This window comes from Hevea brasiliensis, chromosome 7 (assembly GCF_030052815.1).
Source record: "Hevea brasiliensis isolate MT/VB/25A 57/8 chromosome 7, ASM3005281v1, whole genome shotgun sequence".
Classification (NCBI taxonomy): domain Eukaryota; kingdom Viridiplantae; phylum Streptophyta; class Magnoliopsida; order Malpighiales; family Euphorbiaceae; genus Hevea; species Hevea brasiliensis.
In genome coordinates this window covers 3165385-3191413 of record NC_079499.1, presented here as the reverse complement: position 1 = coordinate 3191413, position 26029 = coordinate 3165385, and the positions used below count along the sequence as shown (strand labels likewise).

General features: G+C 31.7%; 3 protein-coding genes across 4 annotated transcripts; 1 reads left to right on the top strand and 2 right to left on the bottom strand.

Moving 5' to 3' along the window:
• Positions 1-4390: 4390 nt before the first annotated feature.
• Positions 4391-5199, bottom strand: LOC110673692 (ubiquitin-40S ribosomal protein S27a-like). Its single transcript, XM_021836852.2, has one exon. It carries the CDS (start codon positions 5109-5111, stop codon positions 4641-4643), a length of 471 nt encoding a protein of 156 aa, XP_021692544.1. The 5' UTR covers positions 5112-5199; the 3' UTR covers positions 4391-4640.
• A 7381-nt stretch (positions 5200-12580) lies between these two features.
• Positions 12581-18128, top strand: LOC110673672 (uncharacterized). Of its 2 annotated transcripts, XM_021836815.2 has the most exons (9): positions 12581-13016; positions 13856-14207; positions 14636-14669; positions 14871-15098; positions 16340-16429; positions 17027-17092; positions 17178-17269; positions 17360-17407; positions 17697-18128. In XM_021836815.2, the coding sequence occupies exons 2-9, from the start codon at positions 13885-13887 to the stop codon at positions 17812-17814; spliced, it is 999 nt and encodes a 332-aa protein (XP_021692507.2). In that variant the 5' UTR covers positions 12581-13016; positions 13856-13884; the 3' UTR covers positions 17815-18128. The 2 variants fall into 2 exon arrangements, with proteins under 2 accessions (XP_021692507.2, XP_021692506.2); XM_021836814.2 differs by lacking the exons at positions 12581-13016; positions 17027-17092 and having other exon boundaries at positions 13839-14207.
• Positions 18129-19058: 930 nt separating this feature from the next.
• Positions 19059-22167, bottom strand: LOC110673673 (uncharacterized). Its single transcript, XM_058149722.1, has 7 exons — positions 21916-22167; positions 21669-21821; positions 20758-20840; positions 20446-20532; positions 20097-20245; positions 19848-19979; positions 19059-19511 (listed from the first exon to the last, which is right to left on the bottom strand). Exons 2-7 carry the CDS (start codon positions 21805-21807, stop codon positions 19322-19324), a joined length of 780 nt encoding a protein of 259 aa, XP_058005705.1. The 5' UTR covers positions 21808-21821; positions 21916-22167; the 3' UTR covers positions 19059-19321.
• Between the last annotated feature and the right edge of the window lie 3862 nt (positions 22168-26029).

Genomic DNA, 26029 nt, shown 5'->3' with positions numbered 1-26029 from the left:
TGACTAGTGCCAATTTGTTTCATGTGTTGTTTTCTGTATTATTTACTCATCTACCTGTTTGAGACACATCTCTCATTCATGAGAGCACAAGTGCAGAAAGATTTTACCATAATAAGAAGAAGGGTAAGTTCCAGAAAGGTGCATGGAGAAGGAAAAGAGGCATCTTAAGATTTGTCTTTGATGAGAGAGGGTAAGTATAATTGACAATGAAAAGGCTTCACTCCTACTTTCTGTGCTCTCTTTGTACATGCTATTTCCCATCCCTTTATTTACTTTCACTCTCTTAATGCCTAACATATGCTTTGTCAGGTTCCATATTTCATTTCACATATTCAGATTAATTTTCCTTCCCCTTAATTTTTTTATTATTGATGTAAACTTAATGTCCAACAGAGTTAAATAGCAAAAAATTATTTATATTATTGACACTAACTAATTTGAAATTAAAACTTAATTATTGTCATGAATATTGCATAAGAATGAGAGAAAACTAATAAATATGTGAATTTAATTAATATAATATAAAAAATTAAAAGGTATTTATATTGCTTGTAATAATATAAATTGAACAATATGAAAAATAAATTTAATATAATGCATAAAAAGAATTGAATTATTATTGCAGAACTACGACTGGCAATCCTAGACTCTGCCCTATATTAGAGAGGGACCACAAATACTACCATTAAGTTCTATTATTTTCATCTCATAATAATTGTCATGTTGAAGATTTAAGGGGAAAAAAAGTAAAAATTTTCCAAAAAAAAAACCCTTTATTAAAAAAAATTATAATTATTTTTGAAAAATTAACTAAAATATTCCACATAAAGTAATTGAATGGCTATTTTTAATTAACAAAATAGGTTAAATAAGAAGATTATTTTTAATATCAGCCATTGCTTAGGAGGTTCTGAGCTTAAAAAGTAATTAAGCATTTCATAATTGATTGATGAATATGAACTAGGAATTTGCCTTTTTAAAGATAAATAAATTTTCATATGGGTATTGGATTATATGAAGAAAGATTTGAAGTCTTAATATGTAAATAAAAACTATTCAACCTATGCAAATCTCTTAAAATATGAATTTGCTCCTGAAGCTGAGGTAAAATTTCAATCAGTTTGACCTATTGACTAGGCTTTAAAGGCAACACGAACCACAGTATTGGCCACCCTATCCAGTTCAGCCAAAAGCTACCAAATATACCAGCTTCAACTCACTCAGAAAGCCTGAGCATGCCAACTTCATAAACATCAGAGGTCTTCCTTGCACATCACAGGATAGTAGAAAATTTTACGATTTAACTTGACATGCCAAATGCCAATCACTCGCAGATGCTAGATTGCCCAGTGAATGCAACAATGTGACTCTAATAAGCTTCCAAGACAGACATTGAGAATTGACAACTTTAAACAGTTACCACCAAAAATGAAGATTGTACAATTCAAATTCTCAAAAAAAAAAAAAAAATTGTACCATTCAAATGCATCCTGAACTAAGGCAAAGGACAACATTTTGATATACACACTTGTTTTTTGACGTCGGAATTAAGGAATAACAACTCGAACCTGACACATATCACTTGCAAACCAATTTGTGTGAGATTGTGAATGGTACGTCTGTTGCCGCTCAAAACTGTAAGCCTCCCTTGAAACAGAGTAAGGTACCAGTAGGGACCGCCAGGGCGCTGAGTTCTAGGTATGTTCCTGGTTTCAGTTCGTGGGGGGAACTGAATCGTACAGTAGGGGCCGATTCCTCACTGTTCAGAGTAACATACGTAGTTATATTTTATCTTTTAAATAATCCTCAATTTACCTTAATTCATATCCGTACGTACGGTATTTTGACTTGTGAAGTCATTGTTGGCAAGCTCGATGACATTCTCTTGTTGACTATACTTGATCTTAGTTTAATCATCTACACATGCTTGAGCCTTCAAGAATCCTGGTTACTAGTTAGATGAAGTCTCATCAAGTATTTTTCTCCGTTCTAAATACTTGTTCAACTGTAACTATTGATATATGGGCTGCTAAAACCTCCTTTGGCAATTTTTGATAGAATATGAATCGCAGTTGTTTTATAAAGATCTTATGTTGTCCTCTTTGGCTTTGCATAGATGGTTGATCATCCAACTGAGAAAATGATTAGGGGGCATGTTGTGGAAAAGTTGTACAATGAGATTCATATATTTCTACAATATTTTTCCTTACCTCGTGTTTAATTTTCAAAATATCATTTTTTATTTGCAAGCATTCATTATAAATAGTCAAATAATTAAAATTGGCTAAGTTGAGCTTGTATTTTATGGATTTATGCCTTGGATGGATGCTCTTTTGCAAGTTCTGCATATATGTCTTCTACTTGCCCACGATAGTTGCAATTTTTTTACTTTAACTTCATTTACTGCATGAAATTTGGTAAATGCACCTTGAATAGTCTGGATTTTAACTTAATTCCTGCTTGTTCCATTTTTGTTTGAAGTTTAATCTTCCTGCTTATCCAAGTCCAAGTCAACATATTAACTCTCTTATGATAAAAATTTACCAGGTTGAGTAAAGGATAATGAACTTTACAATATTACATCAATAATATCGATACCCATTGGTTAAAAAAAGGATAATTGACTTTGCAACATTTCACTGATATCGATATCCATTAGTTAAAAAAAGGATAATTGATTTTGCAATATTTCATTAATAATATCGATACCCATTGGTTAAAAATTTGAATCAAAAGAAAATGGAGTTCCACCAATTTTTTCCTTGAAGAATGATATTCTATATATTTGAATTAAAAAAAAAAAACTTTGATTGTGGAAAAATGTAAATTGAATGAAATATTATATAGAAAGGATAATTATTTAGGTATTTAGAGAGTATACAAATTCAATTAAGAAGCTAATCTAGTTTAATTTAATTCAAATTTCAAGTGAGGGATCATTACTATCCTTTCAAGTGGTTTCGATTTGAGTTGAGCCTAAAAATCATTAATCGATTTCAATTCTAAACTTAACCAGGCGATTTTGGGTCCAATCGATTTTAGGCCGAATCCAACATTCCACAACCACTATTTTACAATCAAAGAACACATGGGAACCAACTGTAAATTCAACTAATGACAATCCATAGCTCAGAATTTCGTCGAAGAATTAATACTTCACAAAAAGTTCAGTTTAGTGCCAATCATGAACAGAGATGTAACCTACTGCAGTCAAGAACTTAACAAAAGCTTGCAGATCCACGCCTTAATAACAAATTGAACATGTTCCGATTCTGAAACCAATAAAATACTCCTCTTATTTCCAAAAGAGGCATTTCAACGTTAGTTCTTTTTTGTTTTCTGATATCACCAATGAATGTTTCCAAAGTTTTCCAAGAAACTTTGTCACAAATGAGATGACACTTCTGTTGTGCATTCTAGCGGAGCTTTGAGCAGTCACCTTAACCTATGACAAAAAATCGTACTCTAAATCCCAACAACCTAACCTTATGGATCATTATCACAACTAGGGTTCCATTTTCAGCAGTTTCAAATCCAGCATAAGTCTCCTCACACTACAAAATTTACCTCTACAGAACAATGGTTGATGGTGTATATGGTAAATATTAACATCAATTCAGTAGAATTGTGAAGTTAGCCACCATGTAGTGACATAGAACATCTTAACATGACAACCCATGGTTTGAAATAAGCCTTATGAAGAGGATTTCTTCCGCAGAATTGGGAGTGGGAGAAAATCTATTTAATCAATGACATGCTAGGAAGCTCGGTACCACTTTGGCTTAGACAACAAATTACTCATAATAGAAATCACGATCTACATGTTTCAAAAGAACTACAGGCTAGGCAGAGTAGCTAAACCTCACATAGAGGAACATTATTGCAAACTAACTGAATGAGATGGAGTGGCAATTTTGCTACAACAACATTGCCCACATTTCGATTTGCATAACAATACTCCATGCAGATTAGGCTTGCAACTTTCCATTGCTAAAAGAACTAATGTTAAGTTTGGCAGGCCGTAGTGCAATGTATTGCAATCGATTTCAACAGAAAATTTCAATAGAAAATTTAATTGTATTACATTGCATTACATCCTACCAAATGTAAGAATTGTTGTTTTCTTATCTCTTTAAGGAGAAACTTGGACTCTCAAGGGACAAGCCCACTAAATTAAACTAAGAAATTCAAAGCTGATATTCCATATGTCTAATACTCCAGCATACAGCATCAAACAATCATACATGGCAGAAAATAGCATAAAAAGACTAGTACAAGGATCAACAATATTACCTTTACCTATGTAATCTAACCCCCAAAACTAATACTAATGCATTCAATAGCTCAAAACCACATCAAATCCTTAACGGCTAAAAAGAACCAGCAGCCATCAAACAACCAAGCTTCAATCAAATTCCAAGTACTGCAATGGCTAACAGATCAAATCATACGCCGAAATTTAGAAAACAAGATAGCAAAACTAATTAATCCCTGGATATGGAGGAGATATCCAGATTAAGCAACTAAATCAACAAAATCCAGCTATTAATATCCAACCAAAACAAAAATCAATACACATCTATTACCGAACTTAAATTACCAAATCCATTATAGCAGAACAAAAACGCATTATAAAAAACCTAATCACCACCAGCTTTATTGTAAACGTAAGTCAAGCCACACTTGCCACAGTAGTGCCTATCAAAATGATTGGCCATGAAAGTCCCAGCTCCACACTCAGAATTCGGGCATTCCTTCCTCAGCCTCTGCACCTTCCCGGAGTCCTCGACCTTGTAGAACTGGAGCACGGCGAGCTTGACCTTCTTCTTTTTGTGCTTGATCTTCTTGGGCTTAGTGTATGTCTTCTTCTTTCTCTTCTTGGCGCCACCACGGAGACGAAGTACCAGGTGAAGAGTGGACTCCTTCTGGATGTTGTAGTCAGCGAGAGTACGGCCATCCTCCAGTTGCTTCCCGGCGAAGATCAGCCGCTGCTGATCGGGAGGGATTCCCTCCTTGTCCTGGATCTTGGCCTTGACATTGTCGATGGTGTCCGAGGACTCAACCTCTAGGGTTATCGTCTTCCCCGTTAGGGTTTTCACAAAGATCTGCATGGTTCCAGGGAAGGGGATAGGCAGCCCAGTTGGGAGTTTGAGGTAGACGAGGACAAATGGGTAAAGTGAGGCTTATATATGAGGCTTTATGCGTTTAGGGTTTGCAGGGAGCTGATTTTTATATATGTTTTTTTATTTTATTTTATTTAACTAACATAATTTAATATATATTTTTTTATATTTTATATTTTTATAGCTATATTATAAAATTTTATTTAAAATAAAATTTTAAATTAATTATAATTTTAATTAAGTATTCATAAATAAATAAGTTGATTAATAAAATAAATTTTATTATTTTATTGACAAGATGATAAACTAATAAAATAATAAATATACATGCACGACATGATAATTTTAACAATTATTATTAAAAATTTTAGATTTTAAATATAAAAAATAAAATTAAAAATTATTTTTTCAATGTTATAAATAATTTTTATTGAAAAATTATATGTATATAATTTTTTAAGAATAATTTATGTTTTTTTTAATTTAACAATAAATTTAATTAAAAAATTAATTTGAAGATAATGTAATTTTATCTATATATATACGGAAGGGAGAATATTAATTTTATCCAAATTACATTTTTAAAATTTTTAATTTTAGAGTTCACATAAATTTAAAATTGTTAATTCTATTTATACTTAATTTCAACTAAATATAAAATTTTAAAAGAATTAATTATATTTTTATTATTTAAATTAATTTTTAAATTTATATAAATTTAAAATTCTTACTTTTATAATTTATATAAATTTAAAATTCTTAATCTTAGTTATGCTTAACTTTAATTAAATATAAAATTTATAAAAAGTAATTAACTAAAATAAGAAAATTTATCCATTATTTATAAAAATATATAAAAAAAAAGTATTTATATCGACAGATAAATAATTTATCACAAATAATATATAATTAAAAAATAATTAATTATATAAATTCGTCGCTAATAATTTTAATGATAAGATATATTACTAATATTTTTAATAATTAATACATTCTAAACATTATTATTGTTAATTTTTTAGCGATAAAAAATTTATCGCTAAATCTTTTTTATGTTAATTTTACAATATAATTAATAATTTTTAGTGATTAAATATTTATCATTAAATAATTAATAATTTTATTTTTAATATTATAATAATTAATATAAATTAAAATTTTAATATTATTATAATAATAATCCTACTTATACTAAAAACATATTATAATTCTTATTATAGTAATTCTATACTTATAATCCAATAAGTATTATTACTTTTTGAATTAATAAAAATATTCTTATAAATATTAATAATCTAAATTTATATTTTTTTATAAATTTTATTTTTAAAAAATTATTATACAAAAATTTTATTATATTTTTTAATTTCAAATGACAATCTTAAATCTATATATATATATATATATATTCAATTTTAATTAAAACATGTATGATTAAATTTATATTTATACTTTAATCAATAATATATTTATAATTTATATAATATAATTTATATTTTAAAAAATAAAAATACTTATTAAAAATGTTAAATAATTAATATATTAAATATATTTTAAAATTTTTTTTTATTAACACAAAATTTCAATATATCAATATAATAAATATGAACATTTTATAATAATAATATATTAAATTGACAAAAATTTATTTCAAAAATTATTCTATTTCTTAAATTTGCAAATATTTTTTTTAAATATTTTTTTTCACATATTAAATATGTAATTTCATTGTACAAATTAAGATTATTTTAAATTATGAAAAATTAAAATTAGATATGTAAATTAAACTTTTTTAAAAAAAATAAAACAATAGAGTTTAATGATTTAAATTAAATGAACTAATTTATATTTATTATTAATTTATTTTAATTTTTAAATATTTTCATCTATTTATATTTTAAAAATGTATTATTATATTTTTTTATTATATTACATTTAAATTTATAATTAAAATAATATTATATATTAATAATATAGCATATAATTTTCATAAAAATATAATCAAATAAAAAATAATTTATTTATATAATTAATTAAAATGAAATTAAAATTAATATTTTAATTTAAGTAATTAAATATAATATTTATAATATTATATAATATATAAAAATTTTATAAAAAATTAAATCATTAATTTTAGAATGAGTATAATAATGTGTAATGCATGTTTATAAAAAAATTAATGATATTTAAAATTGTAAACTTAAGAAAAAAAGTAAAAAAAAAAATAATTATTATTATTTTTTATATGAAATAAGATTTTAATTATTAAAATTTAAAAATATTTAATTAAAAAGTAATATTTAATATAATAAATTAATTTTTATAAAAAATATAAAAATAAAAATAAAAATAAAAAGACTACGATACGATTTTTAAGCACATTTATTAAATTAGGTATACATATATTTGGTAATGCCTGTATTAGATTGAGACGTGGATTTTCCAGACATGTTTGGAAAGCGACAACGTTTTGATTCACTGCCGTATTTATACAGTGTTGTTTAGGAAGATTGAGAACAGAGCTTAAAATGACGTCGTTTTAAGGACTCGATGTGTCGTGCGCCGTCTCTGTCGTCTTCCCCTTTTTGCAATAGAAAAACCAGAAAAACTCTGAGATCCCATTACTGGCAAATGATTAGTCTAATTAAAAAAAAATTAAGGAGCTCATATTCTTATAATTGAAAAAATTATTTTTTACTAATCATTTCATTCGGTGTCGCTTATAGTTGATGCATTACTTGTGCTGCGCATCTGTATTTTCTTGAGGTTGTTAAAGAAATCTGTGCTGACAAAACTTTGCCCTTTGTGTGATTTCTGAAATGCTAAGGAAAAACTGGAGGAAAAGTCAATCATAGAGCTGGTGGTGTGGTTTACCTTTTTTGTGGCAGAAACTATAACTATCAAACTCGTGGGCAATAGCAATGATGCTTTGGAAACCAGCAGCTTCAGTTTATCCAATACTCATCCATGAAGCTACTGAAGAAGTGATGAAAGCTGAAGCTGATGAATTACAGAGAAAGGGAAGAATCTTTTGCCAATATGTAAATTAGGTGTGTCATCCACCATTTGTTCATATAAAAATAACCCAGTTTCCTGTTGCTTCTGTTGATTGTTATTCCAAAAGAATGCCATGAATGGCAATTCACTTCCTATATATTTGTCAATTTTCTTGCCTTCTTAATCTGGAGTGTAAAAGAAATGTGGTATTTGTTTCAAATTTGTAGTTTTTGTGTTCTAAATTCTCTTCTGATTCTGTTGATTCATTTAAGATCTCCGTACTCACAAATATTTTATATACGCTCTTAATGTGGAGAATATACATGGACTTTTTGACAAGGTTGTGTTTATCATTTGGAATTTCTCTCTCTCATTGAGTAATTAGTTCAATTAGCTTATTTCTTTACTAAAATTGCAGCCAAAAATAGAGTTTACATTTCCTTGGTAAGAGATGTGGGGGGAAAAAAAAATGCTGCTCCTATGCCTTGCAGGTCTTGATGATAAACCTTTGTAGTTTTGTCTTTGAAAGAAACTTGCTTACATTTCATATCTTTCGAAGATATAATGTTATATTGGTATATGCACTGAAAAAAACAGGAAATGAAATAGCAGTTAATTATGCAAGTATAAAGTAATCTGTTGAAAATTGTATTGGGCAGTTTAGTTTCTTTCATTTATCATGCCTAGTGGCCTCAACTATTGTGGAAAATATGGCTGTACTTTCCTAAGCATTTCCCTGTTCATTTCTTAGCAGGATTCCATGCGTGCTATTGTCTTTTGATGATGAGCAGATAATGTTGATGTGGAGGGGACAAGGTAGACATATCCTAGGATATATACTCATATAGAGGGTTCAACAATACCGGAGTTATAAATAGTTCATCCAAAGCACAATGGAATACTGTGCAGTGCATTGCAATCAAGCAGGGAGAAGTTGGGAAGCTTCATTTGACCACTTGAACTCTGTCAGATTTGGGTAATAATGGACACCCAATGTGTCCACGGGGTTCAGTTGTTAGTTATACTGAAAAGATTGAGAAGGTCCCTATCAGATGTTTCATCGATCGAAGTAGTTTCCAAGAAATTACATTCTTGATAGGCACATCTACTGTTTGGGAAGAGGTTGTTTATATAGTTCTTCTACCGTTTCACTCTCCCTGCGTATCACAATAGAGTAAAATAAAATTAAAAATGAAGGGAAAAAAGAATTATGACAACAGCACAAGGCATTTTTCGTTGATGTTCTGGCTAACTTGTTAATTTGTTTGAGGCTACTGGTTGAAGTATTTGGACACGAGTAACTAATTTCACTGGGTTCCGATTAGAAGCATCTCAATATTACAGTAGTGTTGATTTCTCAGAATTGTTTCCATGATTTTTTCAACTAAACTTGATGATGATTGTAGTAATCCTGATGCTAATATAGTGAGTTCAATCCCAAAAATGATGTCCTTGTGGAAGCATGCAAATGAGGCAAGCAAGGCAATCTTTCTGGATGCGATTGATCTTGGTCCTTATGATCTTATAGAGTAATCTGCTACAAATGCTAATTACAAGGCTGGACATGCAAGTTGCTGAAAAGTAGCAAAAATTTCTGCAGCTCACCGCCACTGGCAAGTCTACCTAAGTTGTAAATTCGTAGTTGTAGAGCAAACGAATACCTGTTGTTCTGCTAGCAATACTTTGTCCATGCTTTTTTCTTTTGGGAGGTCATAGAAAACTTCTGGCTTACTGCACCATTATTCATACGTAGAAGACTCCCACTGTACTGTATCTTTTATCACAATGATGTTCTGTCCCTATCAGGGGATTGGATGTACATCATTAGAAAACTTTCGTGGAGCCCTCTCTAATTTTATTTCTCTTAAATTTTGAACCTGAATCACCGATCTCGACTTGGAAACCGATCCGTGACCCTTTGAGAGGTTCGCCTGAGAGTGATGGATTAATAAACGCCAACTACTTGCTTTGGATTTGAAACATGCGAGGATCACATCATATCATGGAATGGTTGGTGCCCCAACTCAATTGCAGGGTGGTTGGCTAAATTGTCAACTTCCCATTTCAAATAAAAAAAAAGCTAAAGAACTAAAATTCCTGAAGGGTGGAAGTTACTTTAGATTGTTATTATAAAATCCCAATCATTGATTGAATGGTTTCTACCTTTATATTTGAAAAAGTAAATCTTGAGATGAAATTTACTAGCAAGTAGCAAATTTTCTTTGAATTTCCTTTTTACATCAAAATGTTCTAAAAGGGAGGAGATTTGAACTTTAATCTTTCTTATATTTCAAGGTAGGTATTGGATTGTTTTCTTAATGATATGAAAAAAATATTATTTTGTATAATTTCAATAAGATGAAATTCAAAGAGTGAAGAGTGTATGATTTCAAAAAATAAATACTTTCACATAAAAATTAAGCAAAATACATTTTAAATTTCTCATTTTGACTGATATATAACATGAATTTTACAATCATAATCTACTCTCTTGTTACAAGGTTAACAAGAAATAATTTTTATTATTGTAATTTTTAACTAAATATTTTAAAAAAATAGGTTAACTTTTCAACTCATTAAGGTTAAATATTAAATTTAGAGACTTAAATTTATAATTACTTTTTTAAAAATTAAAACTTAAAAAAAATATTTAACTCTTGATTTTTTTTTTAATTTTCTATCAAACACATCCTAAAATAATGCACAACAAAATGATATTTTTATTGAAGATTGGATTTCATCAAAATCTTTAGTATTATTATAATAACTTTTAATCATTAATTTTAGTTGAGATTCAATTTTAATCTTTAAAGTAGTCTGCGCTTAGCCGGTTCCAAACCCGGATAAAGGAGGAGGATTGCAGTAGGTGATAACCAGTGTAAAAATTTTGTTACACCTTATGATATAGATTCAAAAGAAACTAGCTCAATACACACACCTTAATTACAATATTTTCACTTTTAATTTTTTTTTAAAAAAATTATTATTTAATCTCTAAAATAATTATTTGGTTCTTTATTTAAAAAATATATATTAGTTAGTTCATATATTTTTATTTCATTTATTTTTTAATCCCTTCAACCATTTTATACATTAGTTTAAATTTTGTTTAGTCCCTATCATTTGAAAAATACACCTACATTTAATTACTCCATTTTATAAACATTAAATTATTTAATTCTTGTAATAATAATTTCTCTATCATATCAAATATAATAATTTATTGTAGTGGAATAAGAGGCCAAAGACCTATTATATTTACGACAACCTCTCGTCTGCATTACCCATTTAATAAATAATTGACATATTATTAAAATAATAATAAATTTTATTAAAAAATATGATAAAAATCACTAAAAAAATATAATTTTTTAATTTTTAATTGATTAAACGTATGAAATAGTTTATACTTCTTGATGAAATAAAAAATTTTTCTATACTTAAGGAGCCCAATTATACTAAAAACAGGGGCGAACCCAACACACAATCTAATTTTGTCTAAAATAGAAGGTCTCTCAACATAAATCCAAACAAGGTAATCAAGATGTAGGCATACAAAAAAGAGCCCTAATAGACTGCCCAAGCCTAAAACAACCCAAACTACCACCAAAGGAAACCAAATCCTAATTCTGACTCAACATGAAAGCAACCATCGCTCTCACATCCAAAACGAAGCTGAGTCGTCCTTGAGTAGGCAAAAGGCAATCAAATGAAGCGCAAATGAAACACGCAAGCTAAGAGCAATGATTTCATCCACAAAACACCTCTAGAAGACAAGCAACCCAGAGGACCCTCAAGTTTCAAAGAAACGTACCCAAAACCATGGTGAAGACTAGATTCGAAGCCAATGGGAGCAAATGGGTGCGAGGAACAGCTCTTTTGCATATCCGATTGATGAGATATTGAATAGTTAAGAGAGAAGTGGCTTCAGGAGGTATCTCACAGACTAAACGGAGGACTCATTGATCCTAATAGAACTTAATTGATAAATTGGGACCCATCCCTACCACCAACAAATACGCATACACAACAAGAGGGCCCTACCGCCACTACTCTCGAAACAAAATTTATTGCAGATTTCTTTGTAGGTTTTAGATAGCCTTCACAAATGAGCCATAGTCTTGCCTGCAATAAAACACAAGCTCCGTCCAGAAGGATGAGGATAGACCCACGCCGAGGTGGAGAAGGAGAGCCATCCCCATACCCGATACCAAAAGAACATACTATGCTAAAAAGGGAAAAATTCATAACCACATGACAAAAAAAAAAGAGAAAAAAATTGAATAATTAGCCCAACCATGGAGCTGGACCTACGCTTCGTTTGTGATTTAGAATGGGATAGTAAAAACCCCTTTTTTCAAAAATATTAATTTAATTATTATTAAAAAATTTTAATTATTTTAAATTTATTTTTAATAGACAGCAATATTGGAAAATGAAAATGGAAATGCAAGCAGAAAGTGTTATTTTTGTTCATATTAGTTGTGTTCTGTTGCTGAAATCGTATCATACTGTCACACTTCCAGGTCCCACTCGAACGATTGATTTATATTTATTGGCTTTAGTTGTCATCTATGTGAGTCCGTCTCTGTGGGTTTTCCTCCAGAAACAAACACCTTCCTAGTAGGAATTCAACCCCTTTTGTTTTTCCTTTGAGAAACTATACCCAGAAGCTTAAACTTGCAATGTATTTCTTCTACTGAATCTTTCTCCAGTCTTTCAGGATTTGCAGAATCAGATAAGCTCTTTTTTTATTAGTCCTTTTCAAAAGAGGCCAATTAATAATTCCATCAAGGAAAGGTAGCTATATTGCGCTCTCTTTCTCTCTCTCATAGAGGATTGAGAGAAGCAAAGCATCTTCTTTTGCGTGATCAGCATTTCATTTTGGAAGCAGTAAGTTTAACGCTTTTATTTCTTTTTTTTAATCATTTTTTTTTTCAATCTTCTTTAAGGAATGGAATTCAACTACCCATAATGCTATCTTGTTTAACTTGTATGATCATTACCTTTATGGCTTAATCACATCCAAAGTAAAGAACCTGTGTTTTGTCTTCTTTTAGTGTATACAGACATGTGCATATATTGCTCCTCACTTCTAGTATTTATTCCTTGAGTTTTTCATTCGAGGAAGTGAAAAGAGAGAGGGAAATTTTTTTTTTCTCCATCTTTTTACAGTTGTGTGATCTTGGTGATTGAATTTTGAGATTGTTGTTGGCTTGGCATTCACTTATCTACATTTAATCGTTTTTGGGTTTTTCGCCAAATTTTATTTTATTTTTTCTAAATCTTTGATTTGCAAATTAATGTTTATGGGAATTAGTTTTGCTTTATTTCCTGGTTAATTAATCTATTTTACACTGTTTTATTCCTTGAAGTTGTTGTTGAAAACTCTTCCATTTTTGCAGTAAACGGTTTTCTTTCAATGAATTAATTAGGACTTCTTTTGGGTCTTCACAACCATGCATATCCATTACGGTTGAAATTTGGGATTGTTTTATTTAAATTCATTTTTTTATCGTGGACGCTAGTTTTCTGCAGAAATTCATTCAGTTGTTTACAGTTTCATCTAATCAGCTTTTATCAATGAAATTTTTTTACTTTTTGAATTGAACTCATAGTTTCATCGAGTGTAGACTCTTTTTTTCTCATTCCAAAAAGAATATTAATGACTAATTCAAAAAAAATGGTGATTGATGTAACTAGTTTAAATAATTTGTTGGGTTCCTTGACAGGATCCTCAAAGCATACTTGGCAGCCTGTCATGACTGCTAATACAACCACTTTAAGTTATTGGTTGAACTGGAGGTTCTTCCTCTGCGCAGTATTTGTCTTACTTGCTATAATTTTTGCGGCAATTCTAATACGGAAGTATGAAGGATCCAAGAAATCAGAATCTGAGAGGAGAGAAAATCAGCGAGAAAGAGTGGAAGCTTTATACAAGGGTGAAGCTTGGAAGACATGCCTTAAAGGAATTCACCCTGCTTGGTTGCTTGTATTTAGAATAACTGCTTTCATTATCATGTTCTCACTGATCACAGCAAATACTGTTGTTGATGGAATTGGCATATTTTACTTCTACACTCAGTAAGTCTTCAACCTGCACAGCATTTTTCTTTTGCTTTGAAGTTCTTTCGATATAAAGTAAATTCAATAAGGTTTAAACTAGTAGTCAGACATAGACAGGGCTATAATTCTAAAAAATTGTGTCAACTTCAGGCCTGAAGCTATGGAACATATTACTCTGTCTCCTTACTTGTGTCAGTCTTTTACTATATTTGGGATTGAAAGCATCCTTGGAAATGATGGAATATATAACACATAGATACTGCCCAGTGGAGTTGGGGAAGGAGAAGTGCTACCTCATCATTTTTTCATGTTGATATGTAGCAACCAAGAGAGTTTAAGTTTGGAATATATAACATATAGATACTGCCCAGTGAAAGGAGGGAGAGATTTATTAAGTTTTCTCATTATATTTGTAATTTTTCCCACTTTTCCTTTTCTTTGCACAGGTGGACTTTTACTTTGGTCACAATCTATTTTGCGGTATGTTTTCTGTACAGATTTGTTTGTAATTTGTTCCAAAGTTCTTGAAGGAATAAATTATTTTTAGTTCTTATATTGACAGAGCGGTCAATTTGTCAATATTTCTTTTTCTTTATTAGATTTTGGAAGCAGAGCTGCTCTTATGTTTTAGATTATTTTACTGTCAGTTTACAGAAGTTAAGCTCTTGAATTCTTCTGCAGCTTGGATCTTCAATCTCCTTTTATGGGTGTTGCAAGCATCACAATGGATTAGATGATGATCAGGCTTATCATGAAAATATAGATGCAGAGAGATGCAACTATACAGCTCCTTCACTTAGGGAAACAGCAGATATATCTGACTTGCCCAAAAGTCTAGATATCAATGGAGAACCTCATGGTCGCCAAACTGCAGGTGCATGGGGCTATATTTTTCAAATTATTTTTCAGGTTAGTTTTTATTCAGGATCGTTTATTTCAGCTTTTGTGCAGAGATTGAAAAATTGTGCCTTGGTGCATTACCTTGATTTTCTGTCATTAAATTCTTGACGTGAAAAGATTCTAAAAGAGAAAAAAGAAAAGGGGAAAAATTCTGCATTATAGTCTTACAGACAATATCTGTGAGTTGTTCACCAAGAACACAGGCACATGGGTTTGGTGACCATGAGGTTCTTCATTGTTAACTGATGGAAAAAATGCGCATGTTGTGCAAAAGTGTCTTAAGGGTGTCTTGTCCATTGTTAAATGATAATCAAATCTTGGGGAAGGCTTCTGACATGGCTTTCAGACCAACTATATTTCTGGTGTGCACCGGATGGTTAATAACCAATATTTATGAGATCATCTGTTTGTAACAATGGTGAGTTATTACCCCCCAAAAATAGATAGTGAGGGCAGAAATGTGCATATTTTATGTGCATGTAGGATGTTGGATAAGTGCATGTTGTATAGTTGCAAAATGGAATAACATCAACTATGATTTATGAATCAGGTTATAGATCTTTCTATTGAAAAATTATTGACTGTGGGTACTAGGCATGTCAATTTGGTAACAATACTAAGTTAAAGTGGCACTTGTGCACTTGTTCTGCCATTCATGAACCTTTCTTCTCAACTTTGGGTAATGATAACACCAAAAATAAGGAATTCGTTGTTATCCATATCAGCAACTTCCCTAAAAAATAACTTTGGTTCATGACATATTGCAGTAAGAATAGTATTATTGTTCTTGCGGCTGTTTTGGAACGTTGCTAGGCGTAGTTTGGTCTTTTAAGAGCCAAGCACTTATACCTGTTCGTTGATCAGAAATGTCATATTAAGTTTTATTTAAGGTGACATAAATAATTGTATCTATTGTGAAGCAAAGTCAAATCAAAGAAGAATCCCACTAATCTGTATTTGCTACATAAAGTGGGTCCAACATCTACGTGCCTATATCTGTTAGTCACTTCAGGGCAGAAATCAACTAGTTTGGGATAAAGGATGCATAATTGCATATGGTCTGTCCATACTTTGTGCCTGTTCTAATTCAATTATAATGCTTTCCCATGCTCATTATTGATTTTTCCCTTTTAACCAATATTGTCCTTACTGTTTCTATTGTTTAAGCATAGTTCAAAAGGTGGCACATCAATGTGTCAAGCTAGGCAGTTAATTCCTCTCTAATTGATTTCTCTTCCATGTTTGAGCAGACATCTGCTGGTGCTGTGATGCTTACTGATATTGTATTCTGGTTCATTCTTTATCCATTTCTAACGGCCAAAGATTATACCCTTGATTTTGTAAGTATTAGCCTACCACCACACTGCTTATTTACTTCTTCTATTGGATAGTGTGTAAAGGATCATATTGGGGATCCTACTAAGATAGCAACTTAAGGTTGTGAGGGCCATGTAAGAAATAAGTTATTTTTCCCGTTTAGTAATCAGATAGTTGCATTCTACTCATTCTCTGTAACTACTGCAGAATCATTCTCTAAGTAAAACGTAGTTGGTATTCATGGTATGTTGTTTCTAGTTCTGGTAGTACTTTACCTTAGAATTGGACAGTGTTTCTAAGAAATTGAGTAGAAGTGTTGTATATAACCATTGTGTAAATTGATGGTCTGTAATTCATGTGAGAATGATCTTTTTTTTTTTTTTTCTCAAAATTTTTAAGTTGGTTTTAGCTTCTCATGTCAAAGAACCAATGTTACATTAGCCATGCATGCCTTCCTTTCTTTCAAACTTTTGGAGTCTCAGACTTACATTGAGCAAGTCATGTCATAAAAAAAGCTTGCAAAGAAACAGCAGCATTATATTTATGCTCAAAAACTAGTAGATAGCTCCTTTCATTGCAAAAATTTTTCAATTAAATGGTGTCCTTTCATTGAACTGCAGCTGAATGCTTGTATGCACTCAGTCAACGCTGTCTTACTCCTTGGTGACACATTTTTGAATTGTTTGGTAATCCTAATTCCTCATTGTTATTGATGGTTTTCATTTATGTTCCTTAATGGCCAACTACAAATTCATAATCTTTTCCTTTCAGCGGTTCCCCACCTTTCGGATTGCATATTTTATTTTGTGGACATGTATATTTGTCATCTCTCAGTGGATCATCCATGCTTGTGTTTCGATGTGGTAAAATTATATTACCAATTTTTCATATTATTTCTCTGTATTATAGTTTTTGTGCATTGTGATCATGCTTTTTCTTCCTTCTTTTTATAGGTGGCCATATCCATTTCTTGACTTGTCGTCCCCATATGCTCCCTTATGGTATGTAATCACTCTCTGTTTTCATCCCCATCATCATCATTATGCTGTAAAGCATATGCATCCAACTTAAGACCCTTAAAGACAAGTCTAAGAAGCCACTATGCCCCCTCTTTTTTTTCCTGTTTCTGTGGAACAAGGTTTGGGTTTTGAATCCATGACCAACCACTTGTATTACATCCAAGTGAACCAACTGAGCTTATTGTGCCAGATAAAAGTATTCAATATTGCCCGTATATGTTGCTACTGCTTATGAAATAACCCATTTCTGTTGCTACTGTGAAATCTACAGGTACATAGGAGTGGGGTTGATGCATATTATATGCTATGGCATATTTGCTTTGATAATTAGGCTGAAGCATTTTTGGTTGTCGAGATCATATCCAGAGTCCTATCAGGGTTTTAGGTAAGAAAAGGAATGGCACTGAATGCCTACAAGTTAACCATATTAGCCAACAGCACCCAGTTATTGTTTTTGATCTAGTAATTGGGGAGCAAAAGCTGTTAGTGAAACGGAGCGTTTGATAGGGGCGGGAATTCTTGTCAGTCTGTTAAGACGTTAGCAGGTTGTTTGTGTGTTATGATACATGTCAAATAATGATTGGTTCGATGTAAAATCTTTAAATAGTTAGGCAGAGCTGATTGTAATCTCCATTGAAGATATGGAACCTTCTGTAACATATGTGACTGTGATTGAATAATAACTGTTCTTCCTTCTCAAGCATCTCTGACTCTCTAAATCTTCTTTTTCTTCTGTAATTTTTCTTGATCTTGAGTTGCAACCTCTGAAATTTTTTTGCGATTAATCAGATCTTCAATTATTAAATTGATCAAATCAATCCTGCACATTTAAATTTAATCCAATTTCAAAATTCATCACTTGAGAATACGTGATATAACAGACGTTTTCTTCAACTCATCCTACTGTCTTCTCATCCTTAACAGTACACGTTTTCTTCCGACTCCATAGGGGGAGCCTCTGCAATCATTCCCTTCTTCCTCTTTCAAGCTTCTGGACTTCGCACAAGACTAGACTACGACGCCAGCATCCCCTCTTTTTCTTTCGTGCTCAGGATTCAAGCCTTCTCCTCCTGTGGGTTGAATTCAAGACCCAAGATTGCTCAAGCAGAATTTCGCAGATTCAGTGAAGTTGGAATCCACGCAGAATTTGCAGTGGCCTTTGAACTTCGCGCGGGGTTCAAGACTCAAGGTTCGGTGCTTTACGACGTACTCTGCAATGCTCTTATTGTTGGCTGGGCGCCTTTCTCCAAAACTGAGCCACAACCAGATTTTGTTCCAATGAAAGTAGAAACCCAAGAGAATTTCAAGGTGTTGCAGGAAAGTGTTGCTGCTCCATCAGGTTTGATTGATCAAGCCCAGGGCTTAGATGCCATGGAACTTTGCTCTTTGCTTGAATTCTTGTTTAGTTGAATTCTTTGTTTGTTTAAATTCTTGGATAAAGAGGCGTTTATATCACAACATTTGAAATTATTATTGAATACTGATCTTAAAATGCTCATTGAAATGAAAAGGATAATTAAATCTCAACCAATCATTGGGTCAACCTAAAAATAACAAAGAAGTGCAGTTAAAAAAATGGAAAGAAGGAAGCCGGGTGGGGGGGGGGGGGGGGGTGTTGGTGGATGGTGGGGTGTGTGGAGGAAAGGGAGAGAGTTCATTGTCAATAGAATCCGAAAAACATCGCTATTTGTCTCAGTTGTTTTTGTAACATTGTTTCAAGCCACTAACCAACCATGCCTCCAACTCTATCCTTCATTTTACTTCTCTTCACTTTCCTCTGGCAAATTAAGGTGTGATTCTTTGTGGCATCGTTGAGTTTTTCCAACAATCAGGAGGCAAAAATAACCAGCTTCCAAAGACACATCAACAATATATGGCATCAACCAGGACATTAGCTTAGGGCCTTACATGTTCTCTGATGAACTGTTCCACCTGAGATATCTCGCCTGTCAAACCAGAAGATTCAGCAATGGTAACTTTGTTACTGCAATGAGAGAATGAAAACGCTTCCCCAGGGATGCCAAGAGTGAACTCATTTGCAACATCAGCTTCTGATATTCCACTTCTTGATACTCGCAATTTGTCACTGCAAGATGACAGGAAATAAATAGGTCAAACAGCTGCATCTATATCGTATTAAAATGAGAAGGATGCATAATAACAAAATCAAATGCTCCATAAGCTAAAAGTAAGCATATGATAGTAAAAGGAATATTGTCTGAAACCAATTATACTTGTATGCCTAGCAATGAACATCAGATGCCAAGCAGTAAAAATGTTTGCTATAACATCTGTTAGGAGCATAAGCTGTTATAATTCTCGAAACGGGCACCAAAAACCTAACTGAGCATATGATCCCACCAACTGTTCAAAATGCATGCAACAGACAAGCCATTAGTCAGGGGAAAAAAAAAATCTTTACATTTCTTTCTCCAATTGTTTTCGGATGAACTCCTTGCTATGTGCTGTCACTTTGTCAGCCTTGTTACAACATATGAGAACTGGAACTTTCCTTTTGACAACACTTGCCTTGGTCAAAATATCATAAAGATACCTATCATGTACACACTATAATTTATCAGAACACCAGCAATATTTACACCTGAATCGTGGATGTGCATGTGTAAACATGTATTCTTAAACAAAAAATTATCTTAAGGCTAGTAATTACTCTGAAACTCCACGTAAGTTGGGCAAAAATTCCAAAGCATCAACAACAAATACTATGCCAGCAGCTTGAGGCAAGAACTCATCTAGTTTGGGTCGAAGGCGAGAATGCCCAGGAACATCAACAAGATGAACAGGCTTTATTTTGCCTTTCTGTCGAGGAAAAAAAGAAACGATATATGAGAGAGAGAGAGAGAGAGAGAGAGAGAGAGAGAGAGAGGACACAAGTTCAATGTAATATCTACTTCAACGTGCTAGATATTGAAAAAGAGAAAGGAGGGAGGAAAAACTCAGCAAGTCGAACACCTCAAATGCATAAACTAAATTCATGCATGCCAAATTAAGATCAACACCTTAGAGCTTTCAGAATGTAGAATGAAAGTGCCCTCGTTTGGTTCCATTGAAGTAACTGTGCCCTGATGTGAAGAACCATCTCGAAGCTGGCACAGGCACCAAATGATGGATAATTAGACTACAATCAGCAATGCACAAACAGGATCACTTGCATAAACTTAATGGTACTGCAATCATTAAGGATGAGAGGTAATAAATAAAAAGAATATATAATCAAGGAAAATTACTTAAATCAAAGGATTGCATGTCTCTAAAATATGAAAATATTCACGGCTAAGATTTTCAAGGAACTAAACAACATTGGGCCTTACTTGATAGAAAAGAACAGTTTTCCCACTCCCAGTGAGCCCAGTGAGCACAATGGTGCTAGATTTTGTGCGCTTGAACAAGCGAACTGAAAAGGAAAACACTTCCAAATTATAAAACTTTGTAGGAAATATTTATCAATCTTCCCTACATTGTTTTGTACACATGAAGTGTAAATGTGCAATTTAAACATTGGATATATCAGAGAGATGATTCACTCAAGAAACCTATTTATCAATCTTTCCCTATTTGCTAGTGGCAGAGAATCAATAATATCGTTCATTCTCTGACCTCAGGAAAGCATCAACAGATTTTAGAACCACTCTCCCCAGATTTTGCATCAGATTGTATTCCTCAGTTCCACAAACTTGAACTTTAATTCTAGCAACTATAGTTAAATTCACACATCACTGCCGAACTAACAACTTGTGAAAAAATGCTAACTATATTCAGCACAGTTGCCACGAATTCTTAAATGATAAGAAGTAATAAATGCATCTATTCATCCTATATAACATATTGCAATGACATGGGAATAATAACCCCAAAACCTCGGTCCCAGCCCATCTTCTAATACAGCAACGCAGGACTCTGAGAATCTGTGCATTTGCTCTTAGAAACACACGAGTGTGTTATCGTTATTGAAACTGCTTTTTTTATATATATATTAATTAAAGAATATTAAAAAATAATTTTAAATTAAATTTAATAAATTTTAACTATAAAAATATTAAAATAACAAAATAATTTTTTTTTAGTGCTTTTTCAGAATGATGCTTTTATTAAAAAAAAGCAGTTACAGCCCTCTAATTGTAAAGTACCCAACAAAAATAACACCAAGAAAAAGAAAACACTTCACATTTGAGAGCTGAATATGACACAGACAGAATTACAAAGGGGAGAGAGAGACAAGTACTGATTAAGAAGAAAAGGGTGGTGAGAAGCAAGACGGCAGCAGCAGCATAGAGCTGAGTGGGAGGTATCTGATGGGCATATTCAATCCCTTGTTGCAACCATTGTTTCGCTTCGTTTCTCCACTGCTCCATTCCTTCCATCTTCAGTTTACAATCTGCAAATTCCATTATCCACCCAATTCGAAAACCCAGGCTCTCGTAAATCAAAATATAAATATAATTCAACTCAATTACACAGAAAACGTGTACCTGCTTGAAAAAGTAGATTGGGTAATGGTAGCGTCTCAGAATTCAGAAATTTGAGTAGACAAACAAGTTCGGATCCATGACCTAGCAACCACCGCCGATCGTTCTTTTGGTTTCTGTTTCCGTTCTCTTCTCCTGCTCTCTATCAAACTAAAAAGGGGCGTTGGGCCTGATGGGCCTACTGGATGTCTTTTATTGTTTCGAGTTTATGCTATTTTTGTATTGGGCCTTATTTTAAGGCTGAAACTAAAGATTATGGGTCAGTTTAATATAAATAAAATATTTAATTTAACTCTGTATTTATTAGAGAAGTTTAGTTTGGTATATTTTTAAATTTTTATTTAAATTAATTTAAAATTTTTAATTTAAACTTAATTTAAATTTTTTAATTTTTTTATTTAAATCAAAAATTAGAGTTTAATTTCTTAATTTTAAAATTAAATTTCTTAATTTCTTAATTTAAACCTAAACATTAAGAAATTAATCTTTTTAATTTTTGAGTTAAATTGAGTTTAAAATAAAATTTTGAGGTTAAATTAAATAAAAATTTAAAAATAAACTAAATTAAATTTTTTCGATAAATACACAATATAATTGAGTTTTAAGCCATTTTAATATATAGTGATTGAAATTACTAAAAGTATGACTTTAAATATATTAATTAAAGATTAATTATAAAAACTATAAAAAATAAATATTTTTAATTATTTTTTATAGTATAATGTTTTTTGTTCTAAAATGTTTTTATTACTCTCCATCACAACTTAAAAAACGATACTTTATGTATTTTAGAAAAAATAATTAACTTATGAAAAATATTTTTTACGGAATTTTTTTTTTTTGGTAAAACAGGAAATCAGTTAGAATACATTTCCCGTGTTTGATGGATGTTAATAATAATTAATTTTTTTAGATTTAAAATTAAATAATAATAATAATAATAATAATAATAATAATAATAATAATAAGCTTGTCATTATACTATTTTAAGATTAAAAAAAAAAAAAGAAATAGACCAATAACAACCAAGTGGGCCCTTGGGATGGAATATTTTTTTCAAAATAAAGAAGATTTCCCAATAGGGAAAATGTTTTCCATACAAGTTTTTCATTTTTTTTCTTTCAAATGACGAAAAATGTGAATAATATTTCTAAAAAAAAAAATTTGCAAATCACATGGAGCTATCTTTATTTTAAGTCATCTAAATCATATATTTTTTTATTTTATAATAAATGCCGTTGAAGTTGTTTTTTAAATATTTTTAAATTAATTTTAAATTAAAACTAAATTATCATCCCGCGTAATTTTAAAGTTACTTTTTATATATTATCTAGTGCATTTAGAATAAATAATTTCATAGCATTTTTTAAGAGAATCGAACTTTATTTAATAAGGATTGAGAACTCTTATCTTTATTAACTAGACTAACTCTATTGGGTAACATTTTACAAGTTAATTTTATTTTTATTTTGATTAATTGATATTTTTAAACAAGTATTTGATTAGTTAAATAATTATGAATCAATTTTTTGTTATATTTTTAAATAATAATTTAAGGTTTGCAAAAATTAATATTATTTTAATATATATATATATATATATATATATATATATTTAATTATTCTTTTTATCATTTAAATGTTGTTTTGTGTCATGACCCAGCCTATGGGCCGGACCGACACTAGGACCTGGTCCAGCCTAAAGCCCTCGAGGCCCGTAGTAAGCCTAACTGTTCCTTAACCTAACTCTAAGGCCCATTTGGGCCCAATTTCTAGAATTCAACCAAATAGAGTCCAAACATAAAAGGGACCTTTTAACGGAAAGTTTTTGACTCGTCGGACCTGTAAACACAATATATAATAAATTGGGGAGCTCAGCTCACCCTCCTCATAATCAAATTATCATAAAAATAAATGGGAGCTCGGTTCCCTCATTCAATCCAACCATACATGCATTTAATAAGTTTACAGGTCCAACATGATAATTATATTACAGACCCAGTTAAATAAATATTTCTAACACATGCAGAAATTTTAGGAGTTAACAGAATTATATAAACACTACAGACTTTAATAGACGACCTGCGAGAGAGAGACAGGTTAGAACTCAACAAGAAATCTCCTGTAGTCTGAAAAAATAATGAACAGGAGTGAGTGTTCGATTAAGAGAGTAAAATATCAATTTTAACCATAATCTCTATAGCTATCTAAAGTTAATGCACCATGTGGAGTGAAATGCAATATCGTCATAACTTTCATACAAATCACATCAAAAAAGCAAATTGGAGCACTCATACACCTAATAATGTCAAACAATACATATATGGGGGCTGATCCCCTATACAGCTTTCTTAATCTAACATCTGCTAGCGAAGATCTCAGTCGGACTTTCGCTTAATAAACCAAATACGGGGTCCCAGTGAATAACTCAAGCAATGTCTACCCCGAAGGACTGGGTTCCAGTGAAGATCTCAAGTCGTGTCTACCCGTCCTATCCATATCCACCACATCACACGCACAACAACGCATGCTCACTGCTCCAAATTACCACAAACAACATCCATGGCACTTTAACAGTTGTGAATACAACATAAAACTTGCGTAGAGTTTAACTACATTGATATATATATATATATATATATATATATATATATATATATATATATATAAGTGATGCATGAGCATGCTTGAATATATAATAATATCAAAATTACAATTAAAATTAATATTTTACTCACAGACTCAACCGAAGTCACTGTGGCGGCTAGGCGAAGGAGGAAGGCTGTCTTGGCTCACCTATGCCGATTCTGACTCCGGGACGCGCTCAGGACGTCTGACAACAGTGGGGTAGCCAAAATCTCGATCCAATTCCAAGACTTTTTCGATAACCTGTCTGTCTGGCCGGAAATTTGCAGACCCGGGCAACCGTCGAATTTCCGTGAATTGAAGCCCACAACACGGGGGTTAGTACAAATTTTTTATGAAATTTTCTAAACTCATTTAGTGCTCGAAAAAATACTACGAAATTTCATAGGACCCACCGAAAAATGGTGTCGGAAAATTTTGAAATTTATATTACCGCGAAGCTCTCAACGAGTGGAGTGCTCTGGTACTCTCAGTTTTCTCATGGGGTTCAAGGTTTGCGAGAAATCTAGCCTAAAAGTCGAAATGGGCTAAAACTTCCCGGACAAAAATTGGGCAAGCCGCTCAATGGATTTTGGTGTTATTGGTGTCTATGGAAAGCTCTCGAGGTGTAGATGAGTTTAGACACAAGACCCGGCCCAAACGGTAGCCAGATTGGCTAGGAAGCTGAAACGGCGCGCCCGCACAAGTGGATTTTCGCTCGTCGTTTCTGGCCGCCTAGGACGTCGGCCGGCCGTGGGAAGGCACTGAGGAGGCGCGCCGGCGAGATGGGGAGGGCTAGGCGGCGGCGGCGCGGCGCGGAGAGGAGGAAGGAGAGAGAAAATGAGAGAGAGAGGAAGGGCGACGGGAACGCGCCGGGGAGAAGAAAAATGAGAAGAAGGCCGGTCCGATTCGATCGGTCCGATCCGGTTCGGTTCGATTTGGTTGGTCCGATTCAATATACAAAATTTTTATATTTTTACTCTGCCTTGGGACCGAAAATGAGGCTAAAAAATTTTGAAAAAATTCTAGAAAACTCAGAAAAATTCGTAGAGTCCAAATATATTTTTAATTTTGCCACGTGGTCTTTAAATTAATTTTTAAAAATCATCAAAGTTTTATATTTTCAAAAAATCGAACCTGATTTCTAAAATCCAAAAAATTTCAAATAATTTTCTAAAATTTAAATAAAATAAAATATTAATATTACTCACAAAATAATAAATTTAAAAATTAGAGGTGTTATAGTTTATAATCATTAAACCATACAGCTCATAAGTCTAAAGTTTATAATAATAATAATAATAATAATAATAATAATAATAATAATAATAATAATAATACAAATTGAAAGTAAGTACAATTATCATTTGAGTAAATTACAATAATAAAATATCATTTAGGAAAATTATAATAAGTTTATAATCACACTTTGATTAAGAGAGTGTTTAAATGTTCAAATCAACTTATACAATTTAAAAATAGATTAACTTGTT